An 18,519-nucleotide genomic window follows, 5' to 3' on the forward strand; every position below is an offset into this window, starting at 1 on the left:
CAGGCTTCTCATTGCGGTGGCTTCTCTTGTTGCGGAGCACGGGCTCTAGGCGCGCGGGCTTCAGTAGTTGCAGCACGTGGGCTCAGTAGTTATGGTTCGTGGGCTCTAGAGCCCAGGCTCAGGAGTTGTGGCGCTCGGGCTTAGTTGCTCCGTGGCATCTTCCCGGACCAGTGCTCGAACCCGTGTCCCCTGCATTGGGAGGCGGATTCTTCTTTTTTTTTTTTTAACATCTTTATTAGAGTATAATTGCTTCACAATGGTGTTGTTAGTTTCTGCTTTATAATAAAGTGAATCACTTATACATATGTCCCCATATCTCTTCCCTCTTGGGGAGGCGGATTCTTAACCACTGCGCCACCAGGGAAGTCCCTGTTTATCTGTTATTATTATTAATTTTTAATCTAAAATCATTTAATTTTTAAAATAAATATTCTCATGATTATCCATTTTTTGTTAGAAACCGTTTCCTGAGCTCTCACTAAAATGTGGTCAGAAAGTTGTTCTGGTAATTAATAAGTGCTGGTGTTATTGTTGTTGCCATGATTGTTGTTATTTTTAAATGATTACCCCCCAATGGGGAATTTTTCTGGAAATTGAAGGTCCCCGCCGCCGCGGCTCTCGCGCTCCCTCTGCTGGCAGCAATGGGGACTGCAAGCCACACGGCTCACCGCATGGCCCCTCGCTCGCAGGTGTCACCTCCTGTCGCCCTGACCTCGCCATGCGGACTCCGCGAGCGCCCCCTCCCCGCCCGGTCCTACTGCTCCTGCTGCTGCTACTGGGAGGCTCCCACGGCCTCTTCCCCGAGGAGCCGCCGCCACTCAGCGTGGCCCCCAGGGACTGTGAGTGGGGGGCCTGGAGAGGGGGAGTCCCAAGGGAGGGTCTTGCTCCCCAGCTGGATCTGCTGCCCCCTCCCCCGGGGGCTCACCAGGCCAGGCTCACCCTGGCCCTGGATCACACCCCTCCTCGCCCTCCCCCCAGACCTGAACCACTATCCCGTGTTCGTGGGCAGCGGGCCAGGACACCTGACCCCCGCAGAGGGCACCGACGATCTCAACATCCAGCGCGTTCTGCGGGTCAACAGGACGCTCTTCATCGGGGACAGGTACGAGGGACTGTCGGGCAGAGTGTGCAGGGTGAGGTGTGGGGGAGTAGGTGGTAGCATTTTAGGGAGGTTTGCATGCTGGGGCCTGTTGTTTGGCTGCAGTGTGAATGTGTGTCCCTGGGGTGGGATTTTTAAGGGTGCTGAACTCTGGGTGTGGTTGGAGCCCAGAGCTTGCTATGATGTGTTACCAGGTAGGGACAGCTGTTTGGTCAAAATTCACTGGGTGCTAGAGGGGGTGCTGAAGTGGCACCCCAAAGGCTTTTCTGAGAAGGTGACATTTGAGTTGAGAACTGATGAGGAGCCAGCTATAAGGAAATCTGAGGGAGAGGGAGAAGTCAGGGCATAGGACACAGCCCGTGCAAAAGTCCTGGGGCCGGACTCTGCCTGGCATGGTGGAGGGATAGCAAGGAGGCCCGTGTGGCTGGAGCAGAGTGAGTGAGGGGGAGAGAAGGAGGAGGGGAGGGCAGGGCCTTGTGGGCTGCAGGGGAGGACTTGAGCTTTTACCCCCAAGGGAGGTGGGACCCTGGAGGGCTGTGGGCAGAGGAGGGACAGGACCTGACTCAGGTGCTCACAGGTGCCCTCTGGTGGCGGCTGGGGGAGGACAGACTGTACTGGTGAGGGCAGGAGCCACTAGACTAGGGCAGAGGGGACAATGCTGGTCTAGGTGGGCAGTAATGGGGGCTGAACTAGGGTGGTGGTCATAGAGGATGTGAGAAGTGGGTGAACCCTCGCTAGATACTGAAGGCAGAGGTGACATATTGGGAGGGAAGGAGAAGGGAGTTGAAGGTGACTCCCATGTCGTGGGGATAGAGTTGCCCTCAGCCGAGATGGTGGACAGGGCAGGAGCAGATTTGGGGGATGGCAGGGTGCCGTGTGGCCAAGCTGAGCGTGAGACAGAGTATGAGACACCTTTGAGCCCCCTCGTGGAGACCTTGAGGGTTAGCTGGACCCCAAATCTGGAGCTCAGGGGAGGCCCTGGCTGGAGACAGGACTGTGGGTGTCATCCAGGCAGAGACGTGGTTCCAGCCCTGAGAGTGCACAAGGCGGCCCAGGAGGGGTATGGATGGGGGAGGGAAGAGGCCAGAGGACCCAGGTGTGGGCCCACCAGGGAGAGAGGAGGGCCCGGAGAGGTGGGAGGGAAGCCAGGAGAGTGCAGGGTCCAAGAACCCAGTGAGGATGGAGGTCCCAGGACGAGGGTGCACTGGCCGGGGGAGACGCTGTGGAGAGGGGGAGGAGGACAGAGAAGTGACCGCTGGACTTAACAGGGGCCAGGGACCTTGATTAGGGCAGTTTCTGTGGCATGGGGGGAGCGGTGAGAGCCTGGGGGAGACTAGGGGTGCTGAGACGGGGACAGCGGATGTAAAGGCATCAGACAATGCGCTGTGTTGGGTGTAGGCCATGGGGTGTGTAAGCGTGAGGTGGCGTGGTAAGGCATGTGGGGTGTGCCAGAACCCGTGGCTCACTTTAGGGCACAAGGAGGCGTGTCAGGGCATGCACATGCGGAGCTGCACGTGGCAGAGGCGCTGGCTCGCCCCTGTTTGGCTCGTGTTGGCCTCATGTTTGCTGTCAGAATAGTGGGCGGGGAGGGGAGGCTCTCCGATCTCATTAACTACACCCCTCCTCTAGGGACAACCTGTACCGGGTGGAGCTGGAGCCCCCCACGTCCATGGAGCTGCGGTACCAGCGGGTGAGGAGGGGGTGCAGGAGGGAGGGGAGGGGGCAATGCTTGGGGCTCCCGCCAGGGGGCCCAGACACTGAGCTGGGGAGCAAGGTGGATTCGGGCCTCCCTAGCAGGGTTCCTAGGGCTGTCAAGGACCCCGCTCACCTCACCAGCTCTCTGTGTCCCCAGAAGCTGACCTGGCGCTCCAACCCCAGCGACATCAACGTGTGTCGGATGAAGGGCAAGCAGGAGGTAAGTGGGCCCTGGCCGCGCCTCCAACCACGCCCCAATCCGTCCTGGCCACCCCCCAGGGCAAATCTTTTGCTTTCATTCTAAGCCAGGGCCCTGGTGTTGCCCTGGCTACTCCGAGAGCCTGGCCACACCCCCAAGGTGGTCCTCAGTCGTGGCCGTGCCCTTAGCCCTCGTCTTGCCATAGCTCCACCCCGTCAAGTGCCCTATTTCCCTGTCTGGGCCCCTCCCTTAGTCATGGCCTCGCCCCCAGCCGAGTCCTAGTTTAGCCCCCTGATTTTGCCGTGCCCACATCCCTGGCCCCTCCTTGCAGGCCCCGCCTCTTTCCTGACCCCGCCCACACCCGTGACCACACCCACCCTGGCTTCTCTCTTCCCGCCGCCCCAATCCAGGGCGAGTGTCGAAATTTTGTAAAGGTGCTTCTACTTCGGGACGAATCCACCCTCTTCGTGTGTGGTTCCAATGCCTTCAACCCCGTGTGTGCCAACTACAGCGTGAGTCACCGCTCTTCGAAGCCCTGACTGCCCCAGGTTCAACCTCCATGCCTTTGCTCACTGGCCCTCCACTGGTCATGCCCTATCCCCAGGCCACATCATCTCCTACAGGAAGCCTTACTGGATACGCCCTCCCAGACCCCTCACCCGGAGCTCCAGAGCAGGCTTCCAAAGGAGGCCTGTACAGGCTGCAGCAACTTAAACTACAAACCAGTTATAGGATGAGTTAGGATCGATTCAGACCCATTTATTACAGATCAGTAAATTGAGTCCCAGAGAGGTTAAATGACTGACCAAGTCACACAACATCCAAGGTGGCGCCAGGAGTCCCCTTGGAGGGGGTGGCTGGGGGAGCCAGGGGCTGCTAGGTATAGACAGGAGCTCTGTCACTCAGTCCCTGTCCCCCCCGCAGATGGACACACTGCAGCCCCTCGGGGACAACATCAGCGGCATGGCCCGCTGCCCATACGACCCCAAACACGCCAATGTTGCCCTCTTCTCTGGTGAGTGCCCCCAACTCTGACCATCTGATGGGGCCCCAGTCCACAGCAAGACGTGGCATTTTCCACTCTTGGGGTCAGGTCATTTAGAAGATGGCTGGGAGACCATCTCTCCAGCTATGAAACAGGCAGAATCTCAAGGGCAGGGCTCAGCCGAGGTGGGGGGATCAGCCTGAAGTCGGGGCCTCGGCAGGGTTGGGGCTCAGCCTGGGGCTTAGGGCTCACTTAGGCTCAGGGCTCAGTCTTGAAGTCAAGTTTTGACCTACCCAGCCTCCGGCCTCTATGATCTAATCTCTCACCTGCCTCCCCCTGACTCACCCCCATCCAGAAGGGATGCTCTTCACAGCCACCGTTACCGACTTCCTAGCCATCGACGCCGTCATCTACCGCAGCCTCGGGGACCGGCCCACTCTGCGCACCGTGAAACACGACTCCAAGTGGTTCAAAGGTGGGGCGATAGGGGCAGACCTGGTAGGGCTGACATTCATCAAATTCCCCCACCAGAATAACAGTCCCAGAGGAGACAGGCAGGGAGCTCCCATCTCATCTTTGGAACCTACTAGCCTCTTTGAAGATAAAGTTAGAGGAAAGATTTAAGTTGGATCTAAAGTAGAACCTGCTGGAAATGGGTGGCTTAGTAACCTGAAATGGAACAGCATGAGCGGTATGGTAGGAGCTCAGCTCAACACATGAGGGAGGAAGGTAACAAAATAGTAGACGTTGCTGTCTGTGGAAAGAAGACGAGGTGATTTTAGGATTCTGACACCTACTCCCTCCAAAAGACCCCCAGAACTTTGGTCTCTTTTATTTTGCCTGGGTAATCAGCTTATATTCCCCCCCTTCATTGTAAAAGCAGCCACCTAGGCTACTGTGTTCCCAGCCCCAGAAACTCCCTTTCTCCTGTCACGGGCTGAGTTCCGACCCCTCGTCTCCTACAGAGCCCTACTTTGTCCACGTGGTGGAGTGGGGCAGCCACATCTACTTTTTCTTCCGGGAGATCGCAATGGAGTTTAACTACCTGGAAAAGGTAGGGCCCTATTTCCCCTCCCAAAGAGGCCCAGGCAGTGGGGCATGCAGCTGAGAGGCTCTGATCTCGGGAAGTGGGGAGCAGAGGTGGTTCCATGAAACTCCACCTGGGGCGAGAGGTCCAGGCCCCTGGGGCTTGAAAACATTTCTGGAGCAGCCCTGGGTGAGGGTCCCGGGTCTGAAGTCAGATACACCCCTGATTCCAGTCCCAGTGCCGTTGCTGTTCACCTGTCCACCCACCCATCTACCATCATTTATCCATCCTTCCTCAATGGCCCATCTGTCTGCCCACTCACTCTCCCACTCAGCCGCCCTCTCACCTACCCACCTATCTGTTCTTCAGCCCACCCACACTTCCAATCAAACCACTTATCTATCCATCCGCCCACCCCCTGACTCAGCCATCCTCCATCCATCCGTCCACTCATCTACCCTTCCATGCACCTATATATCCATCCACCCACCTCCCACTCGTTGACTTCTTTATCCATTCATACACCTACCTGTCCATTCATTCATACACCTAACCATCCATTGAGCTATCCATCTACCATCCAGCTCTCCACCTACCTGCCCACCCCTCTATAATCCAATCATCTATCCCATCTCCTCCTCATCACCTGCTCATCCACTCCATTCAACCTTCTCTCCACCCATGGATCCACCCATCCACTGATCTGTCATTCCCTCCTTCATCTGTCTTTCCATTCAGCCATTCAGCCATTCCTCTACCCATCTCTCCACCCATCCACACTCATATCCATCTGTCCACCCATCCATCCTTTCATCCATCCATCCACCCACCCATTCATCTACCCATCTATCCATTCATGCAGACTCACAGCCATTTACTCATCCAACCATCCAGCCAGCCACCCATCCATCCACACACCCATTCATCCATCAGTTGATTACCTCCTTCTTCCTTATCTTCACTGTCCATCACTGTGTCCTTCCAATTCATCCATCCGTCCACTGATCCATCCATACATCCATCCCATCCCTCAATGCACGGAGACATTTAAGTGCACAGACTGCCACTTACCACTAGTGTGACCTTGGGCCTCGGTCACTTTCCTTTTGCTGTGCCTCAGTTTCCCCTCTGTACCCCGGGGATATCAGTAGGCCCTCCTCTGTAGAGCTTTGGGAGGAACGTGAGAGATGAGGAGGATAAAGTGCCTGGTACTTAATGAGTCATCTGTAAGTGGAAGCGATGATGATTATGCTTGTCGTGGTGACCGTGATCATCGTCATCCCCACATTTCGCTGGGGAATCTGGTGCTCAGGGGGCTAAGGTGACTGGCTGGGGCACCCACAGTGACCCAGGGCCAGGCTCCTGCATCCCATCCTGGGTAGCGGGCAGTGCGACCTGCGGGCAGGCCTTGCAGAACACAGGGCTCAGCCCCCGCCCTCCCCCCCCCCCCCCCCCGCCTGCTGATGTGCCAGGTGGTGGTGTCCCGTGTGGCCCGGGTGTGCAAGAATGACGTGGGCGGCTCCCCTCGCGTGCTGGAGAAGCAGTGGACGTCGTTCCTGAAGGCACGGCTCAACTGCTCGGTGCCAGGGGACTCCCACTTCTACTTCAACGTGCTGCGGGCCGTCACGGGCGTGGTCAGCCTGGGGGGCCGGCCCGTGGTCCTTGCTGTTTTTTCCACGCCCAGCAACAGGTCAGCGGGCACCGTCGGGAGCAGACTGGGAGCACCGGGCGGGCATAGGTGGAGAGTTCCCATGTTACCTCACCACATATCCCCTGGGTCCTGCACTGGGCAAGATTCGACTCCCGGGAAGCCTCGGTCCCAGGCCAGGGGGCACCAAGCCAGACACTGACCCTCCGAGGCCCTTTGGCCAGAACTTGGCAGATGGGGGTGGGGGGGGCGTCCCCATCCTCTGCCTTTGGAGGAGGGGTCGGGGAGGGCTTTCTGGAGGAGGCATCGATGGTTGTGAGATGGAAGAAGCGGGAAGAGCATTCCAAGTTGGAAGAACAGCCTGTGCAAAAGCCCTGAGGCTGCAATGAGCTTGCTATGTTTAAACCATAGGGAGGAGGCCCGTGTGGCTGGCTTGGAGGGAAGCAAGGGGGAGAGCAGAGGATATGAGGGCAGGGAGGTGATGGGCTGTGGGGAGGAGCCTGGATTTTATCCTGAGAGCACTAGGGAGCCATGGGAGAGTAAGGAGCAGAAGAGGGACCAGGTCAGGTTTGCATTTTTGGAAAACTCCCTGGGGAATGGGTTGAAAGGGAGCAAGGGTGGCACCTGGGAGACTGGATATGCAGGCAAGTGACAAGGGGGGGCCTGGACACGGGTAGCTGTGGAGGGGCTGAACTACGATCCAGTCTGAGAACTGTTCAGCAGGTGAAGTGATTGGACTGGACGGGGCGGGGTGGGGGGGGGGCGGGCAGCAACCTCTGGCCCAGGGAACTGAACATGTGACAGCTCCGGAGGACAAACACTCCTCCACCTGCTTGCCCAGGGCAGTCCCCCACCCCCATCCCACCCCTGGCCAGGCTCACTGCTCCCTTTCATCTGCCCCCACCCACAGCATCCCCGGCTCTGCCGTCTGCGCCTTTGACATGACACAGGTGGCTGCCGTGTTTGAGGGCCGCTTCCGTGAGCAGAAGTCCCCTGAGTCCATCTGGACACCCGTGCCGGAGGACCAGGTGCCACGGCCCCGGTGAGAGCCCCCTCGACCCTGAGACAGGTGCCTGGGTAGGATCCTGACCCTGGACCAAGGGCTTGGACTTCCAGGCAGTTAGTTATTTCAATAGCTGTTGCCGAGTTCAGCTGTACCCATTATGCAGGTGGGGAAAACCGAGGCCCTTTGGGCAGGGCAGCAGGTCCCCTGGTGAATCAGAGCCCCTGTGTGGGGGCCTCCATGTCCACCCTGACCACCCCCTCGTCCCCACCCAGGCCCGGGTGCTGTGCAGCTCCCGGCATGCAGTACAATGCCTCCAGCGCCTTCCCGGACGAGATCCTCAACTTCGTCAAGACACACCCCCTGATGGATGAGGCAGTGCCCTCACTGGGCCACACACCCTGGATTGTTCGGACTCTGATGCGGTCAGTCCCTACACGGGGCCGGGGTCCTGGTGGCCGGGCTGGGTGGGAAGGAGAGCCCTGGCCAGGGTGGTGGGAAAGGAGGGAGGCACAGGGCCAACTTCGGACACGAGGGGGAAGCCGGACACTCAAGACAGCTGGGCATGAGGCTCCAGGGATGCCCAGAAAGAGGGAGAAACAGAGAGAGGAAGAGAGAGACCATCTGACACAAAAAGATGGAGGGAGACAGGGAGAGAGACAGGCAGGCCCAGGTAGGAGTTGGGTTTGGGGGTGTGTTTCTCTCCATGATGTGCCCCCTTGGAGCCACGCCCATGTCCACCTTGCCGGGCGTGGGTGGTGTCTCTGAGTGCGCCCAGGACCCCAGGGGGCTGGGAGGCAGCCTGACCTCTGCCCAACCCTGGCCCCAGGTACCAGCTGACGCGAGTGGCCGTGGACGTGGGCGCCGGCCCCTGGGGCAACCAGACTGTTGTCTTCCTGGGTTCTGAGGCGGGCACTGTCCTCAAGTTCCTTGTCTGGCCCAACGCCAGTGCCTCGGGCACCACCGGGCCCAGTGTCTTCCTGGAGGAGTTTGAGACTTACCGGCCGGACAGGTGAGGCCGGGCAGAGGTCAAGGGACAGGGCCAGTGGGCAGGGAGATAGGGCGTGCCCCTTGAGTCTTATCAATCTGCTCACCCCCAGGTGTGGACGCTCTGGGGGTGGCGAGACAGGGCAGCGGCTGCTGAGCCTGGAGCTGGATGCGGCCTCGGGTGGCCTGCTGGCGGCCTTCCCCCGCTGTGTGGTCCGAGTGCCCGTGGCGCGCTGCCAGCAACACTCAGGATGCATGAAGTGAGTACTCCTGGGCCAGCTGCGGGCAGGGGAAGCGAGGGGAGGTGAGCACAGGAAGAGGGAGAGAGTCAAGTTCAAGTCCAGGCCCCAACAGCATCCTGACTCACTGAACCACGAGCAGGGCAGCGGGCAGAACATGTGCAAAGGCCCTGGGGCAGGACCGGGCCTGGTGTGTTGGCGGAACAGAGAGGGGGCCTGTATAGCTGGAACAAAATGAGCGAGGGGGAGAGAGGGAGGAGGAGAGGTCAGGGAGGGGACGGGGCCGGGGGTAGGTCGTGCAGGGTCTGTGGGCTGTGGGGAGTACTTGGGCTCCTTCCCCCACCCCTGGAGTGAGGTGGGAGCCCTGGAGGTCTATGGGCAGAGCAGGATGGGATGCGATTGACATTTCTAAGAGCACCAGGAGCAGAAGCTGGGGACCAGGGAGACAGCTGTTTGTCTGCCTCTAAAATGGGTGGGAGGGACTTCCCTGGGGGTCCAGTGGTTAAGACTCCGCGTTTCCACTGCAGGGGGCATGGGTTCAACCCCTGGTCGGGGAACTAAGATCCCACGTGCCGCGTGGCACAGCCAAAAAAACAAATAAAATAAATAAAATGGGTGGGAAGATCACATGCCGATAAAACACTGGCACATCTCTGGACTCACAGTGTGCCCTCCACACACTGGAGAGCACCTGACCCTGTGCCCGCCGACTTGGCAATAATGATGCCATAGCACACACCCAAAGCACAGACTCAGGGGCAAGCCTGCCTGGGCTCCAACCCTGGCTCTGTCCCTTGGGCAAAAGTAAACTTTCCTGAGCCTCAGTTTTCTCATCTGTAAAATGGGGAAGAAATAGCCCCCACCGCTAAGACGTACCTTGAGAACTCCCAGAGTTGACAGTAAGAGGTGCCTCAGAAGGGGCTGTGGTTGATCTGCCCTCCGGGTCCCTTGTCTGCTCCAGGAACTGTATTGGCAGTCAGGACCCCTACTGCGGCTGGGCCCCGGATGGCTCCTGCATCTTCCTCAGCCCGGGCACCAGGTACTGGGGACGAGGGAGGTGGGGGGCGGGTATGTGACCCACGTGATGATCGGGAGTCCCCTCCCCCAACCACAGCTTTGTGCGAGAGGTTTCTGCTGACTGCGCCTCTCTGCCCCCCTGCCCTCATCAGAGCCACCTTTGAGCAGGACGTGTCCGGGGCCAGCACCTCAGGCTTAGGGGACTGCACAGGTGAGCGGGGGAGAGGGGAGGAGGCCTGGGAACTCGGAGTCCTGGTCCTCCAGGGTTCTCACACCCTCTGCCGCCCATGCCCAACGGCGGGGGGCGGGGGGGGGGCGGTACTGGCTACCGTCAGGGCTTGGGAAGGGGAGGGGGCCCCACTTCCAGGTAGGGAGGTGGGAAAAGGACCGACAGATGGCGAGGGGGCGCTGGGGACCGCAGAGAGAGAGGCCAGGAGACAGATGGGCAGACAAACTTTAAGACAGATGCCAGGGGACAAAGAGGTGGGCAGACGGGCGTTGAAAGGGTCAGAGAGGCGCCACGAAGCAGAGAAGCAGACAGACGTTGAGTGCGTAGACCAGCCAGAGGCTGCGAGAGGTGCGCAGGGGACCGTCCCGGCCGGGCCCCTCACACGCCACCCTCCGGGCCAGGACTCCTAGGGGCCAGCCTCTCGGAGGAGCGCGCCGGGTTGGTGTCGGTGAACCTGCTGGTGACGTCGTCGGTGGCGGCCTTCGTGGTGGGCGCCGTGGTGTCCGGCTTCAGCGTGGGCTGGTACGTGGGGCTCCGCGAGCGGCGCGAGCTGGCCCGCCGCAAGGACAAGGAGGGCATCCTGGCGCACGGGGGCGGCGAGGCCGTGCTTAGCGTGAGCCGCCTGGGCGAGCGCCGGGCGGGCGGCCCCGGGGGCCGGGCCGGGGGCGGCGGCGGGCCCGGGGTTCCCCCCGAGGCCCTGCTGGCGCCCCTGATGCAGAACGGGTGGGCCAAGGCCACGCTGCTGCAGGGCGGCTCCCACGACCTGGACTCTGGGCTGCTGCCCACGCCCGAGCAGACGCCGCTGCCCCAGAAGCGCCTGCCCACCCCGCACCCGCACGCCCTGGGCCCTCGCGCCTGGGAGCACGGCCACACGCTGCTCACGGCCTCCCTCTCATCCTCCCTCCTGCTGCTGGCCCCCACCCGCGCCCCCGAGGCGCCCCCCGCGCCCGGCGAGCCGGCCCCCGACGCCCGCCTCTTCGTCGCGCGGCCCGGCCGCGCCTCCCACGGCGACTTCCCGCTCACCCCCCACGCCAGCCCGGACCGCCGGCGGGTGGTGTCGGCGCCCACGGGCCCCTCGGACCCGAGCTCCGCCGCCGACGGCCTCCCTCGGCCCTGGAGCCCACCGCCCACCGGCAGCCTCCGGAGGCCGGGCGCGCACGCCCCGCCCGCCGCCGCGCTGCGCCGCACGCACACGATCAACAGCGGCGAGGCCCGGCCCCGCGGCCGCCACGCCCGGCCCGGCACGGACTTGGCCCACCTCCTCTCGTACGGGGGCCCGGACAGGACTGCGCCCCCCGTGCCCTAGGCCGGGGCCGCGCGCCTCGGCGGTGCCAGCCACGGGAACCAGGAGCGAGAGACCGGGCCAGCTCCGAGTGGGTGCTCAGACCCCCGGCCCAGACGCGCGGGGTGGGGGGCGCCCTCCGCCGCCCGGAAGCACAAGGGGCTCGGCTCCCCGCCCCGCCGCGCCCCGGGGCCGCAGGACCCTGAGGCGGTCTGGGGCAGGCGGGCGGGCGGGCGGGCCGAATGTGCTGTGGATTTGAGGTTGACCTTCTGCGCGTGGATTTTTGGTTTGTTTTCCAATTTGCGTTTCTTTTGCAGTTTTCTAACCAATTGCACAACTCCGTTCTCGGGGTGGCGGCCGGGGGCTTGGCGGTGGGAAGGGGAGGGGGCACATCTGCAGACCCCAGCTCCCCCAGCTCCCCCCCCCGGCCCCACCCAGAGGTCCCTCCTCGACCCGGCCCCCGGCATGTATGTATGTATGTATGTATGTGTGTGTGTGTGCGCGCGTGCATGCCGTGTCCGTGTGCAAGGGGCTGGGAAGGGGAGGGAGGCGTGCGCGTGTGCCCGCGGGCTGCTGCGGCGTGTGCGTGGGGGCGGCCACGTGCGGTGTGTGTGTCTGTGTGCGAGCGCGGAGGCCCCAGCGGCCTGGGCGTTGGCTGAGCCGACGCCGGGGCTTCCAGAAAGCCGGGGGCCTCCGAGGTGCCGGTTAGGAGTTTGAGGGGTGATGAGGAAGGGGTTTCAGGCAGGGGGTCAGGACGGCCTGCCCAGAAGTCGTATTGGCGGCTGTCTAAGGGCTCGGGCGGTCTGGGAGATGGCGAAGGCGGGCGGGCCCCCCTGTAAATATGGCCCCAGGGTGGTCAGAGGGTCCCATGCCACCCATCCTCTGTGACCTCCCCCTTGACCTCCAGCTGACCATGCATGCCAGCTGAGTGGCCAGCTGAGAGTCCTGGACCCTCTCTGGAGTTTGCCTCCCCCAACCCCCTGTCAATAAAACTGTTTACAACCACCGGCCCCCAAGGCTCTGGGTCTGCTCTGTCTCCTGGGGGTGGGACTTGGACAGTGGCCTGGCCTGGCCTGGCCTGGGGCAGTTGGGAGCACCTGGGAGAGTCCTGGCCGGGTCACTGCAGCAAACAGAATAATGGGGAGCTGGTGTGGAAATGTGGAGAGTCGCGGGGGTCCCAGTCTTCATCTGGATGGGGGCCAGTCTCTGGTCCTTCCGCAAAAATTTATTATGCATCTACCGTGTGGAGACAAAGACCCCTGTCCTCATGGAGTTCGCAGCCTAATGGGGAAGACCAACCACATAAAAGCAAATTAGGACTTGATTTGAATTAGGGATATGTGTAATGAAGAAAAAGCCAGATAATGTGTTAGGTAGGGGGTGATTGTGTATGGTGGGGGGGGAGTTGAGGAGAGCCTGCCAGAGGAGGTGACATGTAAGCTGAAATAAGATGGGCTAGAAGGAGCAGCTGTGGGGAGATGTGCAGAGTGTTCTAGGCAGAGGGAACAGCCAGTGCAAAGGCCCTGCGGTAGGTAGGAAGCTTGGAGGAGGGCCCAGGCCATTAGTATGCCTGGAGCAGCCACACTAGGTGAGTGAAAGGCGAGCAGCTGGAGATAAGGAGGGAGAGGAGCACAGGGCCCCAGGCAGGCAGGGCCTCACCAGTGAGGAGTACAAATTTTTTTTTTTAATTGTGGTAAATAACATATACGATCAAATTTACCACTTGAACCATTTTTAAGTGCACAGCTCAGTGGCATTAAGCACACTCACACTGTTGGACAACCATCCCCACCATCATCTCCAGAACTTTCTCATCTTCCCAAACTGAAACTCTGTCCCCATGAAACACTGACTCCCCACTCCCTGCTCCCTCCAGCCTTATGAATTTTAAGTGGGACAGGAAGCCATCAGAGAGTTTTAAGCAGGGGACATGATCTGATTTCACTTTAAGAGATCACTTTACGTCACTACAATTCACAACTCTTCTGGCCCATGTCGATTAAGCGCCTACTGTGTGCTGGGCTCTGGGGATAGAACAATGAACAGGACAGAACCCCTGTCCACCGCTTATCCTGGGGAGACTGATTGAAACAAAGAAACACAAAACACCGTGATGGCATCTAGCAGCTCCTCCTGTACCTGCGTGTCTGTTTTTTCAGCTTGATTGAAATATATTTGACATATAAGATTGTGTAGGTTTCTGGTGCATATCTTGATGATATGTTTGATATATATTGTAAGATAATTATCACAATAAGCTTGACGCATCCATTACTTCACACAGTTACTTTGTGTGTGTGTGGTAAGAACACTTAAGACCTACTCTCTTAGCATCTTTCAAGTATACTGTACAGTCTTGTTAACGAATCACCACGCTGTACATTACATCCTCAGGACTTATGCATCTTATAGCTGGGAGTCTATATCCTTTGACCAGCATCTCTCCCTTTCCCTCACCCCCCCCAGTCCCTGACAACCACCATTCTACTCTTGGTTTCTATGAATTTGGTTATTTTACATAACTGAGATCACTCAGTATTTGTCTTTCTCTGCCTGACTTATTTCACTTAGCATAATGCCCTCAGGTGTCATCCATGTTGTCCCAAACGGGCAGGATTTGCTTCCTCGTTATGGCTGAATTATATTCCATTATGCATATATATACCACATCTTTATCCATGCATCTGTGAATGGATACTTAGGTTGTTTCCATGTCTTGGCTATTGTGAATAGTGCTGTAATGAACACGGGAGGGCAGATATCTCTTCAAGATACTGGTTTCATTTCTTCTGGATACATACCCAGAAGTGAGATTGCCAGATCATATGGTAGTTCTATTTTTAATTTTTTTTTTGAGGAAACTCCCTACTGCACCAATTTACATTCCCACCAGCAGTGCACAAGGGTTCCCCTTTCTCCACACCCTCACAACACTTCTTATCTCGTCTTTTTGATGAAGCCATTCTAACAGGTGTGGGTGACATCTCGTTGTGGTTTTGACTTGCATTCTCCTGACGATTAGGGATGTCAAGCACCTGTTCATGTACCTGTTGGCCATTTGTATGTCTTCTTTGGAAAAACGTCTACTCAGGTCCTTTTCCTGTTTGTGTGTGTGTCTGTTTCTGTGTGTCCATCTCTGCAGATATGTTGTTCTCTCCTGTGTGTCCTGCCCTGTCTGTGTCTCTGGGTCTATGTGTTTTTCCCTGTCTCTTGGTCACTATGTACGTCCGTGTATTTCACGCAGGTGGTTATCTGTCTTTCTTTATCTGTGCCGGTCTATGCCAGCCTGTGTGTTTCCCTCTCAGCCTGTATGTCCACTAAGACAGAACGCCTAGTCATCCTCACAGCTGAATAGGGACAAAACCCTTCAGAGATTGGGCTGGGAAAAAGAGGCCATAGCCAGGCATGCGGATAAGGATAATACATCACACCTGAACTCAACAAGAATTTAAGCACTGAATAGCCAAACCTGTGAGATGCAGTCAGACAGTTCTCAGAGGGAAGTGTGAGGCTTCAGATGCACTTATTAGGAGATGAGAAAAGTCCAAAACAAATAGCACATCAGCTTCAGCTGAAGAAAGAAAGAATGGAAGGGGCTCTCGGAGACCGAGTTCAGCTTCACAGATAGGGAAACTGCGGCCAAGAAAAGTTAAGCCACTTGCCCAAGTTCACAAAACACAGCAGTCACAGGAGAGCTGGGATTCAGAACCAGGTTTAGTCCCTCCCAGACCATTGTTCAAAGACTGTGGAGACTTTTAGCATCACTTGCTTTTGAATTCTCTTTTTTTTTTTTTTTTTTTTTTTTTTTTTTTGTGGTATGCGGGCCAGCGGCCATGGCTCACGGGCCCAGCCGCTCCGCGGCACGTGGGATCCTCCCGGACCGGGGCACGAACCAGTGTCCTCCTGTATTGGCAGGCGGACTCTCAACCACTGCACCACCAGGGAAGCCCCTGAATTCTCTTTTTAAAAATTATTTTACTAAAAAAATATAAGAATATGTTATGAATATAAGACAAGTGTTTTTTTGTTCTCTTCACTGAGCTTCCTGGTTGCTCAAATTTATTATAAATAGTACCTCTTGCTCAAAGAGTTGTCCCCATCTCCCAGGACAGACTGGCGCCTTACAAACTTGACCCTTGATTCCTAGATTGGGGAAAGTGGGGACTCAGCCTCAGAGACTCTTGGGTACCCACTCCCCAAAAGCAGGACTCAGGGAAAAGAAAAACTAGGTAGAAACAGGGTCGGGAAGGCGGTGGGCAGCCCACCTTCTGTCCTCCCTCTGCCAGGAAGCAATTTTGCAATCCTGACCCCTCCCTTTCCCCTGCCTGGCTCAGGCCCAGCCACTAACGGGAACAGGATGTGGGTGGAGACTTCCCAATGGCTGGTGCCCCTGTCCCCAGCCCAGGCAGGTATAAGGCCACCTTGCCAGACCAAGGGAACCTGGATGGAAAAGAGAGAGGCCGCCATGTCCTCTTGGAGCCTAGAGCGAAAACAGAGGTAGGTCCCCACCCTGCCCACCCTGGGCAGGCCCCGGACACCAGGCAGTGCAGAGATCCATGGACATTCCGTCTGACCCACTGAAGTCACGGGGCCAGACGTAGGCCTGCAGGCTGGAACAGACTGACACTCAGGCTACGTCTATGGACAGACTCATTCCCATACACACACTCCCTGCAGAAGGCCCAGGTGGTCCATGGGCTGTAGTAACCAAGGATGCTCAGGTGGTCTCTAGGGCTGCTGGGCTAGGGCATTACTGCTGGAGGGACCGGGAGGAACAGAAGCCCCAGCTCTCGAAGGGTTCCAGTACCAACTGTAAATCTCGCCATCCCAAAACCAAATGCCTCCCTCCAGACCTGTACGAGGCAGGATGCACTTTTCATGCTCAGAGTCCCGTCTGTATCTGGAGTCCAGAACTTTGGAGCAAGATGGGGCTGGGCACAGATAACCTAGACAGGGCTAGACAGAAAGAGGAGCAGCCCAGATGGGGGAAACTGAGAATTCTGCTTGGGAGGGTCAGAGAAAGCTTTGTGGAAAGGGGGCCATTGGAGCTGGGGTTTTGCAGGACGAGTAAGAGTTCATAGGCTCTGCCTTCAAAACGTGGAGCCAGGGAGACAAGAAATGACCCAGAAAACAAGTGAGAGCAGAGGAAATTAGCAAGTTGGACTGCAAATAATTAATAGTCCATTGGGGCTGGGCTGACAATGGGGAAGGGTAGTATGTAGCGGTCAGACTAAGAAACTCAGGTTTCATAGAATTCTTCCTGGAACAGGAGCTACTTCTGGCAGCTGTGTGTGTGGGGAGGGGTGTTGAGGGTGGAAGCCAGGAGAGGAGGAGGAGGGGACTACTACACTAGTCCAGGCCAGCAATGAGGCCGGGTGAAAGTAGAGGTGGGAAGAAGCGGGCAGATTCTGGGTATATTTTCACTTTGCTGGGTATATAATATCATTATTTTGACTTATTAAGCACTTTCTGTCATTGCCTGCAGCCCAGTAGGCTGGGACTCCCATCTTTCTAGAATCCTCTTCCTGCTGCTGTTATTTGTGGTCTCAGCCCAGGGGGTCACCCCAAATCCAGACGCCTGCCTGGTGTCCCACTCGGGTAACGGCAGCTCCATCTCCTGCCAACCACCTGCCAGACTCCCCCACTACTTCCCAGCTGACACCGTCTACCTGGCCGTGGAGTTCTTCAACCTGACTCAGCTGCCTGCCAACACCCTCCAGGGCATCCCTAACCTCCAGGAACTGCACCTTTCCAGCAACCAGCTGGAGGACCTCTCCGCCAAGTTCCTGCTGCCTGTACCTCAGCTAAAGGTGCTTGATCTGACCCGCAACGCCCTGACCCGGCTGCCTCCTGGCCTCTTCCAGGTCTCAGCTGCCCTCCACACCCTGGTGCTGAAGGAAAACCAGCTGAAAGTTCTGGAGGCCTCGTGGCTGCACAGCCTGAAAGCCCTGCGGCATCTGGACCTATCCGGGAACCAGCTCCAGACACTGCCCCCTGGGCTGCTGGCCAATTTCACCGACCTGCTCATCCTTGACCTTGGCAATAACCAGCTGCAGACTTTGCCCCCTGACCTTTTGAGCGGCCCCTTGAGGTTGGAACGGCTGCACCTCGAGGGCAATAGGTTGCAGGAGCTCGGAAAGGGCCTCCTGGCGCACCAGCCAAAACTGCGCTACCTCTTCCTGAACGACAACAGGCTGGCCACGGTGGCAGCCGGCGCCTTCCGAGGTCTGCAGAAGCTGGACATGCTGGACCTCTCCAACAACTTGCTGACCACGGTGCCTGAGGGGCTCTGGATGTCCTTGGGGAAGGCTGCCGGGAACATGAAGGACGGCTTTGACCTCTCAGGTAATCCCTGGATCTGCGACCGGAAACTGGACGACCTCTTTGAGTGGCTGGTGGCCAACGAAGGCAAGATGTTCTTCCGCAATGACACACGCTGTGCTGGCCCTAAAGCCTTGAAGGGCCAGATGCTCCTAGTGGTGGCCAGGTCCCCTTGAAGCCTGGGGCTGCGGGGGGGGGTGGGGTGGAGAGGCAAGGCTTGGCAGGATGCCGCAACCCCACTTAGCAAATAATCCCACCTTCTAAGGGTGAGGCTGGGATTCCCATGGTTGCTGGGACCTGTTTCGCCCACGTTGCCCCAAACACACCTCGGGCTCTTCCTGCTTCCTTGCCTCTGCTCAAGCTGTATCCTCTTCCAGAAATCTCTTTCCCCTGTTTCCCGGGTCTCTTGGTCTCTGGCTCCTCCAACCTGTCCTGGACACACTGAGGTTGGCTCAATCTGGCTCTGTCTCCCCCAGTTTCAGGGGTTCTCTGAGTGCAGGGCCTGGGGCTGGGTTCCCTCTTACTCGGCATCACTCGGTTTGAGGTCAGACTGGAAGGGGTTAATAAATAACTGTTGAACAGAATTGGATGTATTTGCTGTGTTCCTTGCATTCTCCCAAGGCGAATTCCTAGGTCTCCAGAATGATAGAAGGAAAGGAGAGGCATGCCATGAAATCCCAAATCGATAGCAGTTGGGCTCTGACGGCTGTGTCTGCTCCTCCCCCTTTCCCCATCCTTGGATTTAACTGGTAATAAAACCCTGACCATTGCCCAAGGTGTTGTTTTAC

At 58.0% G+C, this 18,519-nt stretch overlaps 2 protein-coding genes across 2 annotated transcripts; both read left to right on the plus strand.

Annotated features, from left to right (window-relative positions):
- The first annotated feature begins 718 nt into the window (after positions 1–718).
- SEMA6B (semaphorin 6B) lies at positions 719–11,434 on the plus strand. The gene is made up of 16 exons (XM_065874114.1): positions 719–839; positions 979–1,102; positions 2,729–2,789; positions 2,952–3,014; positions 3,404–3,505; positions 3,918–4,008; positions 4,334–4,453; positions 4,944–5,032; positions 6,478–6,695; positions 7,564–7,695; positions 7,932–8,081; positions 8,486–8,668; positions 8,757–8,903; positions 9,844–9,921; positions 10,052–10,110; positions 10,530–11,434. The coding sequence occupies exons 1-16, from the start codon at positions 719–721 to the stop codon at positions 11,432–11,434; spliced, it is 2,643 nt and encodes an 880-aa protein (XP_065730186.1).
- Positions 11,435–15,875: 4,441 nt separating this feature from the next.
- Positions 15,876–17,907, plus strand: LRG1 (leucine rich alpha-2-glycoprotein 1). Its single transcript, XM_065873850.1, has 2 exons — positions 15,876–15,907; positions 16,896–17,907. The coding sequence occupies exons 1-2, from the start codon at positions 15,876–15,878 to the stop codon at positions 17,905–17,907; spliced, it is 1,044 nt and encodes a 347-aa protein (XP_065729922.1).
- The last annotated feature ends 612 nt before the right edge of the window (positions 17,908–18,519 follow it).

This window comes from Phocoena phocoena, chromosome 3 (assembly GCF_963924675.1).
Source record: "Phocoena phocoena chromosome 3, mPhoPho1.1, whole genome shotgun sequence".
In the NCBI taxonomy this organism is placed as follows: domain Eukaryota; kingdom Metazoa; phylum Chordata; class Mammalia; order Artiodactyla; family Phocoenidae; genus Phocoena; species Phocoena phocoena.